This window comes from Aethalodelphis obliquidens, unplaced genomic scaffold, assembly GCF_003676395.1.
Source record: "Aethalodelphis obliquidens isolate GAN/ISIS:26980383/991018 unplaced genomic scaffold, ASM367639v1 scaffold49, whole genome shotgun sequence".
Lineage (NCBI taxonomy): Eukaryota > Metazoa > Chordata > Mammalia > Artiodactyla > Delphinidae > Aethalodelphis > Aethalodelphis obliquidens.
Genome location: NW_020837993.1, coordinates 15393838 through 15414004, shown reverse-complemented (window position 1 = coordinate 15414004; position 20167 = coordinate 15393838). Strand labels below are relative to the sequence as shown.

Genomic DNA, 20167 nt, shown 5'->3' with positions numbered 1-20167 from the left:
AGAACCAGGAAAATCACAAGGAAGAAAGAGAATCAACCAATGTCAACACTGTGATGAATAAGATACTGGAATTAACTGACAAAGATTTTAATGAGGTCGTCATAAAAATGATTCTACAAGCAATTACAAGTTCTAGTGTTTCAAAACTGAAACATCAGAAACTCTCAGCAAAAATTATAAGTTATAATAAAAAAGAGCCAAATGGAAATTACAGAACTAAAAAACAGAGTAAGAGAAAAATACGAGATGGGCTCAATAGTAGAGTCAAGATGACCAAGGATAAAAATCTGAACAAAAGAGAAAATAGACTGAAAAAACATAAATAGAGCCTCAGGTACATGTGAACAATGACAAATGACTGAATGCTGGTATCATGAGAGGCATAGAAAGAAAGGAAAAAGAGGGATTTCTCTGGTGGTACAGTGGGTAAGACTCCATACTCTCAATACAGGGGGCCTGGGTTTGATCCCTGGTCAGAGAACTAGATCTCGCACGCATGTCGCAACTAAGAGTTCACAAGCCGCAACTAAAGATCCCACATCCACGATGAAGATCCCGCATGCCACAACTAAGAGTTGGTGCAGCCAAAATAAATAAATAAAGGAATATTTAAAAAAAAAAAAGGAAAAACAGAGTGGTACTGAAAAAGTATTTCAAGAAATCATGCCTGAAAACATCCCGTGTTTGGAAAAAGACACAAACCCAGACTTAAGAAGCTAAGAAACCCCAAATAGCACAAACAAAACTGTTCTTCAGAAATAAAGGGGAAGTCACCCTCAGGCAAAGGAAAACTAAAAGAATTTGTCATTAGCAGATCTGCCTTTGAAGACTAACTAAAGGAAGTGATAAAAGATGGACTCTGAGGCAAACAGAAATAGAAGAAATACAGGTACATACAACAGACTACCATCCTCCTCATGAATTTTATAAATCATATGTGATGACTGCTACAAAAATTATAACAGCAGTAATATTCAAGACAACGATATTTAAAGGTGGGGTTTCCATACTTCACAGGAAGAGATTTTGATAGCAATATCACATATGTACAATGTAATACCAACAGCAACCATGAAGAACACTATACTAAGCAACATACACAAAAAAAGAACACTAAAATCATGAAATCCTTAAAATGTTCAAATAACTAAGTATCCCACAGAAGGCAAAAAGATATCAACAAGGAACCATAAAGAAGAAAGAAACAGAAAACAAATAAAATGGCAGACTTGAGTCCTAACATATCAATAATTACCTTGAATACAAATGGCCTAAATATACCTAAAGGCAAAGATTGACAGACATGACTCAGCTATTTTTAAGAAACTCATTTCAAATTCAGCAACATAGATAGGTTGAAAAGTAAAAAGACATTAAAAGATATATCATGCAAACAAAAAGCAAAGCAATACAAAACCAGGAATGGTTACAGTCATATCAGATTCAGATCAAAGAAAATTACAAGACATAAAGAGAGACCTTACATAATGATGGGGGGTGGGGTGGGGAGTCAAATTAGAAGTATGGGATTAACAGATACAAACTACTATACATAAAATAGATAAGCAACAAGCATTTACTGTACAGCACAGGGAATTATACCCAATCTTATAATAACCTATAATGAAATATAATCTGCAAAAAAAAATCACTATGTTGTACACCTGAAACTAACACAACATTGCAATACTGCAAATCAACTATACTTCAAAAAAAATTTTTTTAAGCATTCACATATGATCTTAAGATATGTATCAAGTAGCAATTATGTTATTATAAAAGATAGAAATAAAATTAAGACCTTAACTTAAAAAGTAATTTCTCCATAAGGAGGAGCACAAGATATCTTCAACTATTCTAAGGGAAACATTAAGATGCTACACAGTCATAACTATCTGTGATCAATAATATCACTAACAGAGATGCTGCTGTGATAATACTCACAAGTGAGGTTATCCTTTCATCATGTTATCTCAACCCTTTTATGGGTCACCTTTGAACTTCAAGTAAATAGCAGAACCGTGGTTGCTAAAAGTAAAAAAAGCTCACGACTGCTGCTAGAAATGACCAAGGGTGTGCTAAATAGAGGAAATATCAGTAACCTCCCACAAACCAGAATGAAGAATAAAGTAACAGAACAAAAGTAAACAAGAGAACATAAAATAACATATTGTTTATTTCTAGATACAACTGATATTCATTATGGTTTTCACACACTTGAGTCTTAGAGTAATAACCTTCAGAGACAACCTCCAGGAATGCCTTCCCACCTCACTCCACCAGTGACTACCAGAAGGGCATCTTTGTCCCCTTAAACCCACCTTAGTAGGAGAGGAAGAAGCCTATGTCTTTCAGGACTGGACAGTAGTAAAGAAAAGAAGACAATAGCATTTGCTTGGAAGCAGTTAAGCCTGGGAATCTCTGCTTCTTTCTGTGAGAATCTGGAGGCTTCAGATGTACAATAACAATTCTAGTATGTACCTTGCCATGTTGTAAGGATTAAATCAAAGAATGTACCATTTCACACAAAAGATGCTTCATATAGGGTAGGTAAGTAACATTTCACAGAGTTCAAAAGAAAGGAGAAATACTCGGAAGTGATAGTTCTATTTTCCTCATCATGTAACTGGCAGTAAGCACATTCTAACCAGAATTACTAGGAATATTAGATACGTTATACCCCCAATGCAGAAAAAAACATGCCACTTACATAAAACACATTAGTCAGGAAATAAACCACAAGATTAACAATAAGAACTGGTGACTGATTATATTACAAATATACCTCCAATTTTATAGATTGAGAATTTGTGAGTTTGCTTATTTGGGAAGTAACACCTGGAGACAAAGGTCTAAAGCATAAAGCACACATCCCTTTGGTGAATTAAATCTTCCTTTTAAGAATTAAGCACTTACCTAATCACAACAGAGTCCCTGGTATAGCCACCGTCATATTCTGTAGTTTCTTCTAGTGCTTGGAAATCTAGATTCTGCAAATTCAAGAAAACATGTCTTAACATCTACACCACACCATTACAAACAATTAATCAATAGAAGATATTTTTGCAAACCCTTGCTTTCTTACCCGGCTTCCACATATAAGCAATTCAATTTCCTCTGGTCTGAATAAGTACTTTAAAGGAGATTCATTGGTCACCATATGAAAACCTCTCCGAAAAGCCTTGAACTGTTTTTCTACTGATTTATTGAGAATGTAGTCAGAATACAGATTGACAAATTCCTGCAGAAAATATTAACCACAAGAGCATCTTATAATATGCAGTACAACAAAACACAACGAGCTACAGGGCTGCATAACTTTTTTGTTTTTATTTTCCCAAAGAAAAAACATTCAAGAATATTTTTTAAAATTCAAACTTTACACACACAAAGGAAAATACCTTTAACAATTTCACAGCTCTCTATTATAGTCAATACTGAACTGTAAAAAGGCCATGCACAAATAAGTTGATACAATTTTAAAGTTCTCTCAATTAGGTATGCAAACAAAGAGACATTTAAACCATTTATACATCAATTTATAAAAATTAACATTTTTAATAAAGTGCAATGTACTGGATATGTATAAGCAAACAAGGAAGTCTCATGTTTTCTATTCTAGAATATTTGGGGAGCTGCCTACTGTATCCAGTTCAACAAAAATATTGGTTTTAATTGATGCACAAGCTACTATACCAAATCATAAATGGAAAATATACTTTTGTATCCTAACTTAGTGAATATAATATTTTATCAAAAATTATATTAACATAAACACACACTTACTAAAGGTTTTATATATATCATAATTTCCCTGTTATGCTCTGGGTTATTCCCCTCTGTTTACAGATGCATACTTTTCTAGTCAACAGAAAACACAAAACTGATTTCTTTAAAGTATTCTTTAATACTTTTCAGACGTATACTTAAGGCACATGTATGTGTGAGTACATTAAATGCAATTATCATCTGTTTGGTTATAAGGACCTTAATTACAAGGTCCCTGTTTCCCTCCCCTCTACAGCTTAATATGAGAAACACCCCACTTCATGTTTTATACCACAGCCACACTGAGCCATTCACTACCTCCTACGCATGCCTTCTTTCTCTAAAAGGGGCTTAATGCCCAACCATGTGCTCTCATACAGCTTACAGCCAAAATTTAGGAAACTGTGGTTATTTCCTTTATAATAACTTGGTTACTTGATTTCTTGGGTCTCTGTACGGATATTAGATACTCCTTTAAAAACTAGAAGCATATATGATTTAAAATTCTGTTAATAAAGAGAAAAGACAAGGATGACATAAAAACATTTATTACCTTCCTGTTTTCATTTGTAATTGGAATTTTATCACCATTTTCCTTTAGATCATACATCATTGGATTACCAAAAAGATCCGTCTGAGATATCTGGAAAGTGATCATCATATCATCTTCCACATTCCCTTCATACTCCAGTAAGTCTTTTAAACTCTGATATAGAACCTAACAATCAGAAATGGAAAATTAAGGCTACCACAGAACTACAAAATACAACAGTTTGTATCACTCTTCTTGGGAAAAGATTAAAAAAAAAAAAGCCTTTAACAATAAAAATTAAAGCATAGATAGTATTCCTGCCCCAATAGTTTATATGTAGAAACTAAAGAAAGACTGTCAGTCATTGGTGATGTCCCATTCTCTGCTGAGAAACCCCACACTAGCTACTTAGCAATGGATCTCACACTGTGCTCTTATGAGAACCTTAGAGGTGTGTCTCAAGGTTAAAGAGCGGCTGTAGCCACCAGCCCCTTACTCAGCGCAGCTCTGATTTAACTGGGCAATTTCATGATTTCATTAAAAACAAACAAACGAACAAAAAATTAAAAACACTTTCCTACAGAATCAATCTTTACAAAGCCAGCCTGCTGACAGCAATATGTAAAAAAGTTCCCCTTCGAGTTTTTAAGTGTTTATGGTACTTCAGACAGATTAAAGCAACTTTATCTTACTAGGTATAGATATTAACAAAGGTTCCAAATGAAAGCTTTAAAATTTTTATATAAATGAAACTCTGTATTTGCTTTTAAATAAAATCTAAAAGAGAGAAGAAAAAATGACCAAAGACTTACAGGGTGCGAGTCTCCCAGGTCGAGAAAAGTTCCTTTTTTCCCCATTAGCTTCCTGTAGACAACCATGGGAAAATGTACATCCAGTATACAGTTATTGTAAATAGCCAGACCCAGTACTATGCCAATCAGAGTGAACTGACCCTCAGTTTCAAAAGAGGATGGATTAAACCAAAACAATTTTGTAGATTCATCATACGTGAACATACCTATAAGAAATGATTTTTAAAAATACATTACTTTCACATTTTATTACAGACTGATGAACAAATATTTATACATATAAAATATAAAAATATACAATAATTATACGTGTAAGCTTATGTGCACTACGTATAGAAATATTTTTTCTCTTAGATTAACACTTGAGAAAACAAAGTTCAAATACATATGAATGTTATAAATTGTGGCAAATGGTAGCATATATTTTTAAGAAGCCAAAGAAATAAAGTAATAAGGCATTTTGGTGGCATTTTCTAAGAAGTTAGGGAAAATGTTCATTAAATTCAAGTTCTCTAATCTTCTACTAACACAAATGAAAAGTTAATCTGCATTCACACTTCATCTACTCAATCGTTGAAAAATAAATGCAAACGGAAAAAAGGTTAATCATACTTTGAAAATGTTTCACTTATAAAAACATATTCAATCCATACATACCGTTTTAAAAAACAATTTTGAATTTCATTAAGTAAAAGTCTGTTTTCTCCCCAAATTGCACAACGGTTCCATGAAGTTTTTCCAGCACCTTTCTAACAAAGATGCCAAGTACTTAAACTCAGGTAAACCTGATAAACTTAGATTATGCCCCAAAATCAAACCCATTTAATACACACATTAACTGTGAGCCAGTAAGTAAAACAAAAGTAATTTGTATTTGTAGTCTTCTTTCAGTTTTACATGGTCTTCACTATTTTAAACGCAAGTTTGGAAACCTTTTTGATATCACTCATTTAAAAATAGGAATCTGAATAGCCATTACCAAGGTAGATTTATCTCCTTCCCTTTAAAGAAATATCTAAGATAAAAGTTAAATGATATTTTAATTGAATTAACAATGTCATTTTACTAAAATGTTTTTCACTTGCTACTGTGAAACTGAATGAAAATATTTTAAGAATTAGGTCTGGAAAAGAGGGGGAAGTTCCAATAGAACAAACTTTAGAAATCAATAGAGCATATAAATCAATTTATAAGTTTTTTAAAAGTTTTGAAAATGTTTCTTCATTTTCACATGCAGTTTAAGTTAAATGTAAAGGGAAATTTAAAAGGTCCCCTTGATCATAAGAACATGAATTAAACTAAGACATTTTTCTAATGCAATTTAATGTTCATGAAATAACATTTTATAAATTATCCAATTCATACTTGAATTTCACAGTTTACATCCAAATTTTTTTACAGGCCTAAGTTACAACATCTACTGAAGTGCTTAAAAACTTCATTTAATTATAAATATGGTATTAACAGGGTCAGAACAGTTAAAAATAATTACAATTAATAACTTTGATGAAATATCACAAATGCATGTCCTTGGTCTCAAGGGCAATAAATTACAAATTAATCAGAATGTAAATTACATAGGTCACTACTCTCATCTTTCTGTGTGAAAGATAATAATATTAAAGTTCAAGGAGATACCATTTGGGGCACATTTATTTTCAGGTCCCTGGAAGAAAAGCTCCATAAAGCGTGGCTCTTCTAAAATATTCCTTTCTGATATTTCTATTGTCATCATTTTAATTGTTTTACTATCAAGTGGATCTGTTTAATGTATGGTTTTTCTTAAAAGTATTTCTGCATATAATGTAAATATACTTTATAGCTAATGTTTAACTTTTTTAAATACATCAGAACCTACAGCTAAAGTTTACCAAATTTATGAAGGTCATAAATTTTCTGTCTCAAAAAGGGCATGGTTCTATGTGTCTAGGTTTACTTTGAATGAATTACATACAAAATGGCATAGCTTTCTGATTAACAAACATTAGCTAAAATACAAAGTCTTAACTATTATATTTATGTCATGAACTCAAAATGTCTATTTTCATTTGCAAGTAGACTAAGAACAATTACAGAAAAGTCAATTCACTGTACATACTGAGAATCAATAGACTTTAACGGTTCAATTCTCAAAGCTTAAGGGAAATGATCTGTAGTACTCTCTGCCACATTCTTCACAATTATGATGGTAGCTTTTGAGAAATTCTTTTCCTATAACTGTCATGCAATCAATTTTAAAAGTAAGCAAACCCAGTAATCAAGTAGTTATACTGTAGAAATTGAATCAGATCACAATTATACAATAGTATACTACCTAAGAAGCTGTTATCTTTTTCCTGTTCTACTTTGCCAAGTCTGTCTATTACTTTGTCTATCAGTGAAACCCAAATTCTTCACTTTTAGACTGATATATTATAGATCAGTTTTTCCCAAACTGTGTTCAATGAAAACTCTTCTGGGAAGCAAATACTATTAGATACAGGATGGAAGAAGGGTTCTGGAGTTCAAAAAGTTTGGGAAAACATTACAATATTAAGCCCAAGAAATCCTGTAGCAAATAAACCAAATTAATTTGATATCAGCCAGTGTTTCCAAACTTTGAGCATGATACACTTGTGAGACATTCTCAACAGTCTTCAGACCATTATTCTATGAAACTCTTGTCTCAGAAATGCTATGGGTCAGACTTCCCCGGTGGTCCAGTGGTTAAGAATCCACCTTCCAGGGGCTTCCCTGGCGGCACAGTGGTTAAAAATCCACCTGTCAATGCAGGGGACATGGGTTCACTCCCTGGTCCGGGAAGATCCCACATGCCGCAGAGCAACTAAGTCCGTGTGCCACAACTACAGAGCCTGTGCTCTATAGCCCGCGAGCCACAACTACTGAGCCCGCGTGCCGCAACTACTGAAGCCCACGCACCTAGAGCCCATGCTCCGCAACAGAGAAGCCACTGTAATGAGAAGCCTGCGCACCGCAACAAAGAGTAGCCCCCACTCGCCCCAACTAGAGGAAAGCCCATGCGCAGCAACGAAGACCCAATGTAGCCAAAAAATAAAAAATAAAATATCTGTTTATCTAAATAAGAACTTGAATAAATGAGTGATGCAGGACCAATCCCCAAAGTCCACAAATTCAGTCATTATCTGTGACTCTAGGTAATCCATACCAAAATCTCCTTCTGCTGCTCTTCATAACTGAAAATATTTATAAACCTAGGTAAATAAATTCTTAATTCAAAAAGATATGACACCATGATCACATCACTAAAATATTTACCAATATCTGGATTGAAGATTTCCTCCACAACCAGCTGAAAAAATTCTTTGGAAACACCTCCCTCATCAACTCCTTGTTCTCCTTCAAATTCCACATACAACTGTTTCTTCAAGTCTGCAGGATTTTCCATAGCGATCATCTCTAGCTAGTGAGTGAAAAGATAAAGTGAAAAGGTGAATGCCAGTATTAGGATGAAAGAAAATAAAAATAAGGTGTAGGGGTAGGGAGCAAATAAAAGATAACGTTTTTGATATATTTTAAATGGAAACAGGAAGCAAACTGGTAAAAAGCCAGCGAAGGCAAAGATTCAGTCTCACAGATAATGGAAAAATAGGACAGAAGAAAAACCAGCATCGAATTCTAAAGGGTTACTTTCTAACTACTGATCTGTTATGAAATTAACATACAGTAGAAAATTAGAATTAGGTTTTCTGTTAATTATGTATATAACAAACCTGGGCAGTAAGATTAGGACATGGAAAAAAGTCAAGATAACAAAAATGCCTTAAGTAACTACTCAAATTATTTCAGGAGAAACAACGGCTTATAGAAGTTTGACTTCAAAACTGTTCACTTGTAGTTCTTTATGTTTACTAAAATAGAAACTCAAGAATTAAGTCTTAATATCTATTAAACCATAAATAAAACAATTTCAATTAAGAAAAATACATTTAGGGAAGCAGTTTATGGTCTCCTAATAGCACCTTAGGTACAAATTACCATTTTAATGGATTAGAACATATTTTATATCCACTTTTTTTTTTAAAGCAGATGAGACATACACTTGCCTATATCCTTACTCTTAACTTCTAACAGTTATCAAACCCCAGTTTCAACATTTCTTCAACTATAAATCTTTACCAAATACTTTTTGTATCTATAGAATAATATAATGATTGCTCTCAGTTATTGAGATTAATCATAAAATCAACACTGTATTCTAATGTGAAATATTTATACTGTAATTTGTTGTCTTATGTGTCTGAAATTTACTAACAGCATGCCTGACTGATCATCCACCTTATTTGCTAAAGTGACTTTAAATCTGCCAAAACAGAACATATTTAAGGGTGTTCAGGTTTTTGCAACTATTCCAATTAGAATCTTTAAAATGGTTTTGAGCAATGCAAACATCATCAGAGTAAGTGTACTATAGTCAGTCCTAAAGTAATTACTTTAAGTAACAGCACTATTTTGTACATTCTAGTGTATCTATAAAAAATAAAATAAAATCTCACAAATTCATGATTCAGGTCAGTTGCCCTAGATCAATGTTTTTCAAGCTGCCAACTGCAATTCATTAGTGGGTAGTCCAATCCATGTAATGAAAACCAAATAAGGGAAAAAATCAGAATGCATTCCACAAAGTACTGGCACCTACTGTTCTGTGAAACTTTTGCTTCAATTATATGTACAGGCAGATATGCACATGAGTACTGGAATGCTATGTAAAATATCTCTTACTAGGGGCTGCAATCAAAAACATTTGAACAAAGCCAAAATGATCTCCTGGATATCTTCGACTTTTGGATTCTATGATTCTGTGAATTTAGAATCTTTAGCTTTAAGGAATGTCTATCCCGTACAACAGTGGTTATCTACCATTTGCAAAATCATTTTTATGCCAAGTTGTATTAAGATAATTTATCTTTGACACAGTGCCGTTGTGGAAAGATTGAGTCAAATACTCTGTATTAGTCCCAACTGTCACTTAACATAATTTTTAACCTTTAAATTTTAGCAAGGAACTCAGCTGAGCCTGTTTCCTCATCTGCAAAGGGGGAAAAAAATTAGGATGGTATTCTTCACACTGCGAAGTTGTGAAGGCTTAATAAGAATGTATGAGAAAGAGTTCTAGAGTGGGTGATATTAAGATAACACATCATACTGTTACCTTTTAAAACACCTCTGCTCTTTGAACAAAAAATTCTCAATTTGATTTTATAGCCTAGTCTCAAATTTTGAAAATAACTTAGGGGAAAAAAAATAGTTCTAGTTGGAAACCTGTTTCAAGTCACTGGCTATAAAGAATTCCATGGACTAAGTCAGAATTATCATCTTAGCTCAAATGTGGTTTACCCATCAGGCCAATATCCTGTATTGCCATGAAACGCATTGCTAATTTCCTTCTCCCAGTTTCCACCTGCCTAGGTGTTATAGAAATGTACATCAATGTTTATGTACACCCTTACAACACAAAGACAAACCTGCTTCTATCAGGTACAGCTATTCCGAGGTGGAAAAAAATAATTATCTGTTATTTAATTATGTGTCCTGTATCTCTTCCTCACTAACATTTGTAACTGAGAGCTGACTCTGTGTCAATGTGACTGATACTTTTTAAAGAATTTGGTGTAGTTTCTAAAGAATTCAGAGGCCCCGTGTTCTAGTCTTAGCTCCACACAAGACACTTCGTATCACAGGTGAAGTAAATTTATCTTCAGTCTTAATAAAATATTACATGTCTCTCCATTCCCACCAATCTTCACTCCATTCCACACCTTGAATGCCAAAAGAATTTAATGCAATATGTTCTATTATTATGATAATTATAAACAAGTCACTTTATCTCTTTTAGTTTCATCTGTAAAATGAGCATAAAAATATACCAATAAGTTAATGTATGCGAAGCACAGATGAATTCCCTGCACAACAATTCTTTATAAATACTAGCTCTTGGGCTTCCCTGGTGGCGCGGTGGTTCAGAGTCCGCCTGCCGATGCAGGGGACTTGGTTTCGTGCCCTGGTCCGGGAAGATCCCACATGCCGCGGAGCGGCTGGGCCCGTGAGCCATGGCCGTTGAGCCTGCGCATCCAGAGCCTGTGCTCCACAACGGGAGAGGCCACAACAATGAGAAGCCCACGTACCACAAAAAAAAAAAAAAAAACAAAACTAGCTCTTATTATTACGTTTGTTTTATTGGCTCTCAAATTTTTTTCAGGCTTGGCTGAAAATTTAACGACTCAGCTATAACAGAACAAAAATATTCCGGTATTAACAACAAAACAATATATAGCACTTAATATGCCAGGACACTTTACACGTATCAACTCATTTAATCTTCATAAGAATCTTATCAGGTCGGTAATATTATTAACCCTATTTTACAGATGCATACCCTGAAGTAATGAGATTCATAAACTTGCTCAAGTCAGTCAGTAAATGGTAGAACAGAAATTCTAGTCCGGGCACCAAGCTCTTTACCATGCTTTACTGCCTCTCCTCAATGACTAGCAACAATCTTTTTTAAAATATTGAGTGATTTTCATTGTTATGCTCTTCTGTATGTTTCAATCTTTTTTTTTTACAATAAATATATATTATTTTTAGAATCAGGATATATTCAAATGTAATTATTCACAGAAAGAATGGCTTGAAAAATAGACTGCAACTGAATTCCGTGGGTGAAAATTTCCCATTATTATTTATTTTAGATTATCATTCTCAGATATACTACATGGTTCTCTAAAATATGGTATAATTTATGACATCAGTAGCCTATCTTTTATAAAAATTACATTTGTGGTAACAAACACATAACAAAATTTAGCAATAATTATTTTGACAAAGGCCATTATGAATGGACTGCATTTATTTTTATTTCTCTTAAAAACAAGCACTTCTAATTCATTGTTCAATTAGGGAAGACTTAAGAATTAAATAGTAAAGGTATATCACTTTATGTAATAGACACATACCATTTAAAATTCAATTTTTTTAATCAAAAGCTATCTTGAAGGCAGGAGAATATTTGGAAATTGGAAGCATATGTCAATGAACAGTCTGAAAAAGGAGAATTTGCATGCATCCTTTAATTAAATTCATTTAGTACACAGACCTGGATTTTTACATATAGGTTTTCTTAGAGTACACTTTGTATTAATTTAATATGGAGACTGGCAAAAGACATTATGTCAAATGTATCCTGATTCATAGTCGAAAAAAAAATTCCTAATGGTATGGATATTTAAGTAGAAGTAGCAGTATTCAGATAAAACAGACCTAATACTTAAGAATGCTTAGGATCCATAAGAATGGCTGACTTAAACTACTTCAGTCAACTTACTAGAATCTACGTTTAAACACTTTGCTAGTGAGTACATTAAAACTATTGACTGGAATGAGATTTTTAGATCACCTGGGTATATTTAGTTTTTTCATTTCTCTGTAAAGAGATTAGGAAAAGTTGTTTATCTTAAATATAAAGTTTAGATGTCTGGGTAACAGCCAAATCATATAATCACATCTGCCTGTGAGACCAGGAACCCTGAGTTCTACTTCCAATTCTGTTATTAATTTCTGTAGGTCAGAATCTGAGTTTCATTTTCCTCGCATGTAACAACTAAGAAGTTTGACAAGTTTTATTGCTTTAAACTATTTTACGATGAATCTATGTAGATCTATTTCACTCTCTTGTTCTAATTAAAGGACAAAAATCAGGTATGAAATTCTTCAATTCAATTAGAATAAATCTTAAGAAACTATAATGGCCATTGCATTAAGCACAATATAGTGAATGTAGATGATACAATTAAACATACCTAAAGGAGCACAGAATAATCTTACTCCTAAAGCACTGTAGGTCAATTGACAAGAATCAAGTTTTGTTTCAATAATAACTAAGGGTGTCTATCAAGAAAAATGCTGGGGACTGGGTTAGACAGTATTGGTATAGCAGAGCCCAGAATAAAATGAGTGAGTGATTTTTAGAAGAGATTGAGCATAACCTCTTGGCAGTAGGGCTTGCATTTGTACCTATCACCTTTAATATGTTCTAGTTCTTATTTTTGGACTTTCCTATCCAATTCTACATCACAGCCATTTCTTTTGGTCTTTAGATCTCTACTCAAAATTCTAGGACTCCCTGACTAATCTGAACCAAGTCTCATATCACCCCTTACCCCTATGCCTACAATCCTCATCACTCTCTTAAAGCCTGCCAGTTCCTAAACATGTAATTGTATATAAAAATGGCCTCAATAAATATGTATATATAAACTTGTACAAACAGCCATCTCCCAATACTGGTTTCCAGTCTGGCTTTATCAGAATACCTGGGGTTACTAACAGAAATATATATTCCTAGGCTATACACGAGAGCTCCTAATCTGAATCTCTAGAGGGTAGAACTTTGGATTTTTTTTTTTTTTTTAAACAAATCTCTCATTCAGATACGAAGGCAGTTTGGGGCACCTCACAGACAAGCAATACTGTCTTCCAAAATACTCATACCCTTAACTCAATTTCCTAACATAAAAGGTAATTAAAAAAAATTTTTTTACATCTTCTTACCTTGAAGATGTTTTGTCTAAGAAAAAAATGACAAATTATCTAAAAGATAATTTAAAAGAACACACAAATAGATAAATGTTATTAGCAAAATACCATAAAAACCTCATCACATTAGGATCGTTCTCATTCAAATGAAAGCTGAGTTCTGAGCCCGTTTATCACTGTACTATTTCCTACGGAACAACAAAAAGTAGTGAAAATAAGTCCTAGGGAGAAATATTCCAGTAATTTAAGGGTGTAGGGGTAGTTTTTTTTTCGGTACGCGGGCCTCTCACTGCTGTGGCCTCTCCCGTTGCGGAGCACAGGCTCCAGACGCGCAAGCCCAGCGGCCATGGCTCACAGGCCCAGCCACTCCACAGTATGTGGGATCTTCCCAGACCGGGGCACGAACCCGTGTCCCCTGCATCGGCAGGCGGACTCTCAACCACTGCGCCACCAGGGAAGCCCCTGTAGGGGTAGTTTTTAAACGATTCTGATATCTATTTGTGGAAAGACAACTTATATATTACATTTCATTGATTTTTAAAATTTGCTTTTGTTTTCATATTTTAACGTCTCTGAAATCAGGATATAACATAAAATTGACAGCGTCTCAAAACTAAATTGGCAGCATTTGTTCTTTTTAGCTGTATTAAAATAACAGTGTGTCCTACAACCAGTGAAGATATCTCAGGTTTGATAAAATATTGTAAACACTAATACTCTTATTGTCATCAAAAACAGTTCCTCTAAAAACTCCAGTTAGGAAACAATTTGCTACTCTGGTTTGAATTATATGGTACATGAAAGCAAGGAATATATTTTTCTTTAAATAAAAAAAAATCTATAATCATTAAGTTACTACCGCTCCCTCCAAGCTAGTCAGTCTTACAATTAATAACTGAAAAATAAGACCCAACAGAAATACTCAAGAGTGCCATAGTTTCCAGGAAATAGTCACTATTTTCCAGGCCTCATTTATAAACTAACGAGTAGATGAGCTCCAAGGCTCCCTTTAGCTCTTAAAGTCTAAGGTCCTATAACCTTGATTATTTAATTATTAATATTGAGCACACCACAAAGTTTCTCATTTCCTCTTCTCTTCCTGACCCTACTCTGTAGTTCAAAATTAGCAGGTCATAAGAAAGTGGTCAATAGGTTTATTTTGTTTGTCAAACTGTTATATAAAAAGATGAGGCTTAAAAAAGGCAAAGTAGGGCTTCCCTGGTGGCACAGTGGTTGAGAGTCCACCTGCCAATGCAGGGGACACGGGTTCGTGCTCCGGTCTGGGAAGATCCCACATGCCGCGGAGTGGCTGGGCCCGTGAGCCATGGCCGCTGAGTCTGCGCGTCGAGCCTGTGCTCTAAAACAGGAGAGAAAACAAGAGAGAGGGCCGCGCACACACAAAAAAAAAAAAAAAAAAAGGCAAAGTAGATCTTACTGGGGAATAAGATGTTGAAAATCCATCAGTACTTCTGAGAGTGTACCTGAGAGGATCACCTTAAACTACTTTTTGTTACTAAAACACTATAACTTTATCATGATCATCACCTGCTAGGAATGTTTCCCCAAAATTGGCAGATTATCAATTTGACTTCCAAGACCTATTCTGATGCTTTTTATTTTTTAACCTTTTCACACTGTGTTATTAAAGAAGGAAAGAAGGGGAGGGAGGGAGGGAGGGAGTGGGGAGGAAGGAAGGGAGGGACGAGATGGGAGGAAGAAAGTTAGCAGTAAAATCTGCTTAATGTGTACCCCTAAGAAGCTCCTCAGTGGTCATGATTCATCTTTACATCTCTTTTGCTTAGCAAAGTGCCTCACACAAAGGGTTTCTGAAGTGGTAATATTCAAGTACAGATATTATCTAGTGAATCCTAGTTTATAATAGGTAAATTGATAATATTTAGCTTTGACATAATTAAGCTGAACTCACTAAAAAAACAATTTGTTAGCATAATTTAAAAGCTCACAGTTAACTTTACCCTAACACTTGCTCAAAGGACACCCTTATAAACTAAAATGGTTGTTTCCTCAAAATTCTAGAGGATAATTTTAAAAATAGAATAAAGTAAGTATACAATAAGCACCTAAAGTTTTGTAGGTTCTTAGTCTTGCTTTACTGGGGGGGGAAATGGGATGGTGTGGGGGAAGACAGTAAGGCTCAGTAGATTTCTGAGAAGGCAGCTAAGAAAGGTAGATATTTTTTTTAAATTCTGGATTGAATGTCACAGAGAGTAATTTCATTGCTTTTAAAGGCCAGGTACAGCTTTTGGAAACAGATGAAAAGATCCTAACCCAAGAAGACAAAGATAAAGTGTGTAGTTTGGGGATTTGTAGTTCTGCTCTAACAATGGAAATTCATAGATAGACCTCAACGTGCTTTCCATAAAATATCATCACACCCTTATACAATACCCTATCATTCTGCTAAACTATGGAAAATAAGTTGCTGGCTGTGTGATGATCTGTTATTAAGTATATTAAGTCAGACTTATTCATGTAGCTCAAAACTACTAAAGTAAAATTAAAAGGGCACCAGAAAGCAAGCAAGCAATAATTACTCTAAGCAACTACTGCCCCTTTCTGTCTCTGGTGAAAAACTGCCTGAGTTACTTAAATAATGAAGAATCCTTTTTCAACATTAGAGACCTATTTGGTATTAAAAAAAAAAAACAAAAAACGGTAACAAAGAAAAGAAGCACAGAACCTCTGCAACTTTTAAATTTCTAAGATGTCAAACAACTTTTTCCACTGGTTTAGTTTTATAAATTCTCAGATTTAGATAAATCCATTCTAAAACTAAAATATATTTTGAAATAAATTTCATTACTTTCTAGTTATCTGTGTCATGGGTTCTTTTCCTTTATTAGTATAGAAGACTGACTATATCTTAATTTTAGTTGCCATTAAATTTTACTTGAAGTTGATGAAAAAGAACTAGCAATGCCAGGTACATCTAATATTATAAATACAATAAAATCCTGTGATAAAGAACCCTATAACAAATGTAAATGTTGGTACAATGTGATTGGCAATTGGTTTCTGTCTTCTGGAAAGGCTTACATTCTTAAATGGGGGCACTAAAATTCTTATTTTCTGTGGAGGGAAGGAATGAACAAAAAGCAACCCATCTGGAGAAACAGGGAACTAGTAGGTGGGTACCTGTGTTCTCAGTATTCTCCCAGTTCAATCTCCCTGGATTGGGTTGATAATACAGACACCACTAATTACAAGATTCCTGGAATAGTTGCTGTTTTCCCAGAAGTTCCAACCAACTCCAAGACCTGGTGTAGTCCATATGTATATTTAAGTATGAAGAAACTACTACAGTCAGGCAGTGCCAAACAGGGACCTTCTGAGTGACCCCGCAGGAAGTCCTACCAGCAGCATGCACCACCTGCCCAGGTCACTTCATTAACCTCACAATAATGCAATACTCAACCTCACATGATGGCATTTTTAGACACCACTTATTATTTCATGGTGTGGTTTTATTCTACCATTTCTCCCTATTAAGACTTTACATTCATACTTATTATTGGGTATCTCCACAACCCCCTAGTTTCTGTGCTCTGCAACATCCACTTCTCTTCTGAATGACAAAACTTTGGGGGTTAGTTGTCAAGATTTAGAAAATTTATTCTTTTTCAAAGAGAGAGTGATCATGACACAAGACAACCAATATTTTGTGGAACATTTATGAACTTGGACAGGAACAACAAAAATATAGTACTTACATTTACAATAAAAAAGTCCATGTGTTCCTATACTATATAATCATATACATACATTTTCCCCCCAAAGAGTCACTTATAAAATGAATTCACTGAACTGTATCACAGTCTCCCCATCATTAGGTAGTCAATCTAGTACTAATTTTTAAACAGTAGCCCAACTTACCCGAACGAGGGCATCATCTATGATGTGGTCACGTCTGACTTTGAGTCTCAAATATGGATTCAACTGCTGTCCTTGAACTAAGCTGTAGAGAACAGTGATTCTTCGTTCACTGTACATGCGAATTCTATTGTCATAATACAATCCCAAATTCTTTGTGACAGCATTCAATATAAAGGGACATGTCATAAAAGAGAATTTGTTCTCTGTTTCTACTTTGAAAAAAGTATAATCTTTATCCATTTCTAGAACATCATTCAGTGGTTCATTAATAAACTCTTCAAAAGGGATAAGTGGTTTTCGACAATCCAGAGTTTTAACAGCAAGTTCAGTTTCTAGTGGGTCCACTCGAGGACCTTTCTTGTTCCTTCTTTCTTCTCCCAATAGCTCCTGAAGTGTCAATTCACTGGACTCAGGAATGGGCTCTTCATCATCTTCTTCATTATGATTTGTGTCCACTTCCCCTCCCACTACATTTGCATAGTAAACCATTTTCAAGCACTTGGAAGCAGCAACAATAGCATCATCATCGTTCACTAGATTTCGATTGTTAAAATCAGTGCTTATGACTTTGTATGTAATAAGCTGTTGAAATGTTTCCATCATTCTCCGAATCTGGTCTGCGCTGTATTTAGACCACAGTCTGACCAGTTTTCCTTGGGCTGCAAGGGGTAGCTTACTCATTGCTTTGCAAAACAGTGGCAAAGCCATTTCCAGATATTCAGGACTGTGGAGATTTCTATTCTCCATGACAATAATGAATAAATTCAGATAATTAGGATCTCGGGAGTATACATTGTGATATGTCAAGTCACATTCCACATTAGGTGACAAATACACAAGTGCATTGAGAAAGGCAGTTTCTATTTTTTCATTAGAGAGCAATCTGGTGTAGACCCTTCTAATGGCCTCAATATCCACAGACACATCGTCAGGACCTAATTTTTGTAAGTTGTTATCTCCTTGTGAGCTATCACTTATCCTTGAGGAAGATGCTTCTGAATCTTCTTCCATAGCTGCAGCAGAACATGCAGCTTTTTCCTTTTCATCTTCATCTTTGTCTTCATCCTTTCCTTGAAGAGATTTCAGTTCTTCCTTGGTGTGTTGTTTGACTTTCCGAAAGCTTTGTACCAATGCCTCAGCACTAGAAAAAACTCTTCCAATAACACGAATTAAAGGGGAATAATCCTCCCTCTCTCTACATAATTCTAGAATTTCATATACCGTCTCTTCTGTTAGGTAAGTCACATCTAGAAAATTAGGAAAAAAGAGAACATTTATTTTCATAATATATATGTATGTTTGCTTTCTTTTAATAAGTTCTAGTGAAAAATAAAATTGCCAAACATTTTGCAATAAATACCATTTATGATTTACAACTCTTAAAAAGTATCTTAATACTTAGGTTCAACCAACAAAATATGCTTACCTATTTTTTTCAATGTACTACTAATATTAACAACTTTACTCATTCTTTTACATTCTATATGTATTCTTATATATAGCTTTTAATGAGCTCAAGCTCATTTTCACAATGATGGTATATATTAACGTGCAGTTTTAACTGTAAATATGAACCAAGATATCATGTGCCGACTCATCACAATATACCTCTTACAACTTCGCTTTACTTTAGAGCAGAAACACCACTATTTTTCTGAGAGGTTTCTTCCTTATTTCACTACTCTGTTTCAAAAGACTAGGAAGGCAAGGTTTTAATAAAGATTTCTTCAGAGTCCTCTTTTGGAAACAGCCCTTGTCCTAAAACCAGACTAGTTCCTTTCTGAGTCTTAGTTTTTTTTCAGGGCGGCCATTCTGTGGGTGACTGAGAAGGATTAATATATCATTTCCCATAAGCTCTGAAGTTGACAGACACTGCCATCTGCAGCCAGGTTGGAATAAATCTTACACAGTGACAGGAAATAGTTACAAAGCAGTGAAAACAATAGGGTGGGAAGAAGGCAACTTATGAGCAGACAAGTGAAACAGACTACTATGTAGTCACCAAAATCTGTTTCGTCTCCTTCCTGGGCACAGAGTTGGACACATTCTCCAGCTTTCCCAGCTTTTTGAGATAAGTGCTACTTTCAGGCTAATGCTTTTCTCCTTCTGGCTAATGGGATGATGCTTCCAGGATGGTTCTGAAAATCGTGTGTTAAAGATAGTGCCATTACAGCTGCAACTCTGAATGACTGCATGAACCAGAACTCTCTGCCAGTCTAAAATATTATGGCTGTTAGATGAGCTAGAAACAAATTTCCACTGTTTGTAATAAGCTAGTATTCTTTCTGGGGTCTACTTAATATTGTATTCTAGCTGATCCTTACAAGTAGAGAAGCCTTTCATTTTCCCCATCTTGCCTTCAGAGTCTTTAAAGTACAAGTAATGACCATCTCCCCCCTAAAATGATATATTACCACTGTTTTTACAGCTTGTAGTATTCAAATCCATGGGAGTTTTATTATGATTTTCTATTATATCCATTCTTCCCCATAAAGAAATAACGTCATAAAAGGCAAAAATGACAGCAGGCCCTGAAAGGCCAGACTGAATATCAACTTACTATACATTTTCAGAGTTACCGTAATGTTAACAAATTAAAATTCTAATG

The 20167-nt window shown here is 34.6% G+C and overlaps 1 protein-coding gene across 7 annotated transcripts in view; it reads right to left on the bottom strand.

Moving 5' to 3' along the window:
- UBE3A (ubiquitin protein ligase E3A) overlaps positions 1-20167 on the bottom strand; it is a 97464-nt gene that overhangs the window by 13609 nt on the left and 63688 nt on the right. For all 7 annotated transcript variants that reach the window (XM_027083252.1, XM_027083257.1, XM_027083255.1 and 4 more), the window contains 6 exons: positions 17560-18806; positions 8389-8533; positions 5113-5318; positions 4322-4486; positions 3086-3241; positions 2917-2990 (listed from right to left, as the gene is read on the bottom strand). In XM_027083252.1, the coding sequence (XP_026939053.1) occupies positions 2917-2990; positions 3086-3241; positions 4322-4486; positions 5113-5318; positions 8389-8533; positions 17560-18806 (1993 nt within the window). The remainder of the gene's footprint in view (positions 1-2916; positions 2991-3085; positions 3242-4321; positions 4487-5112; positions 5319-8388; positions 8534-17559; positions 18807-20167) is intronic.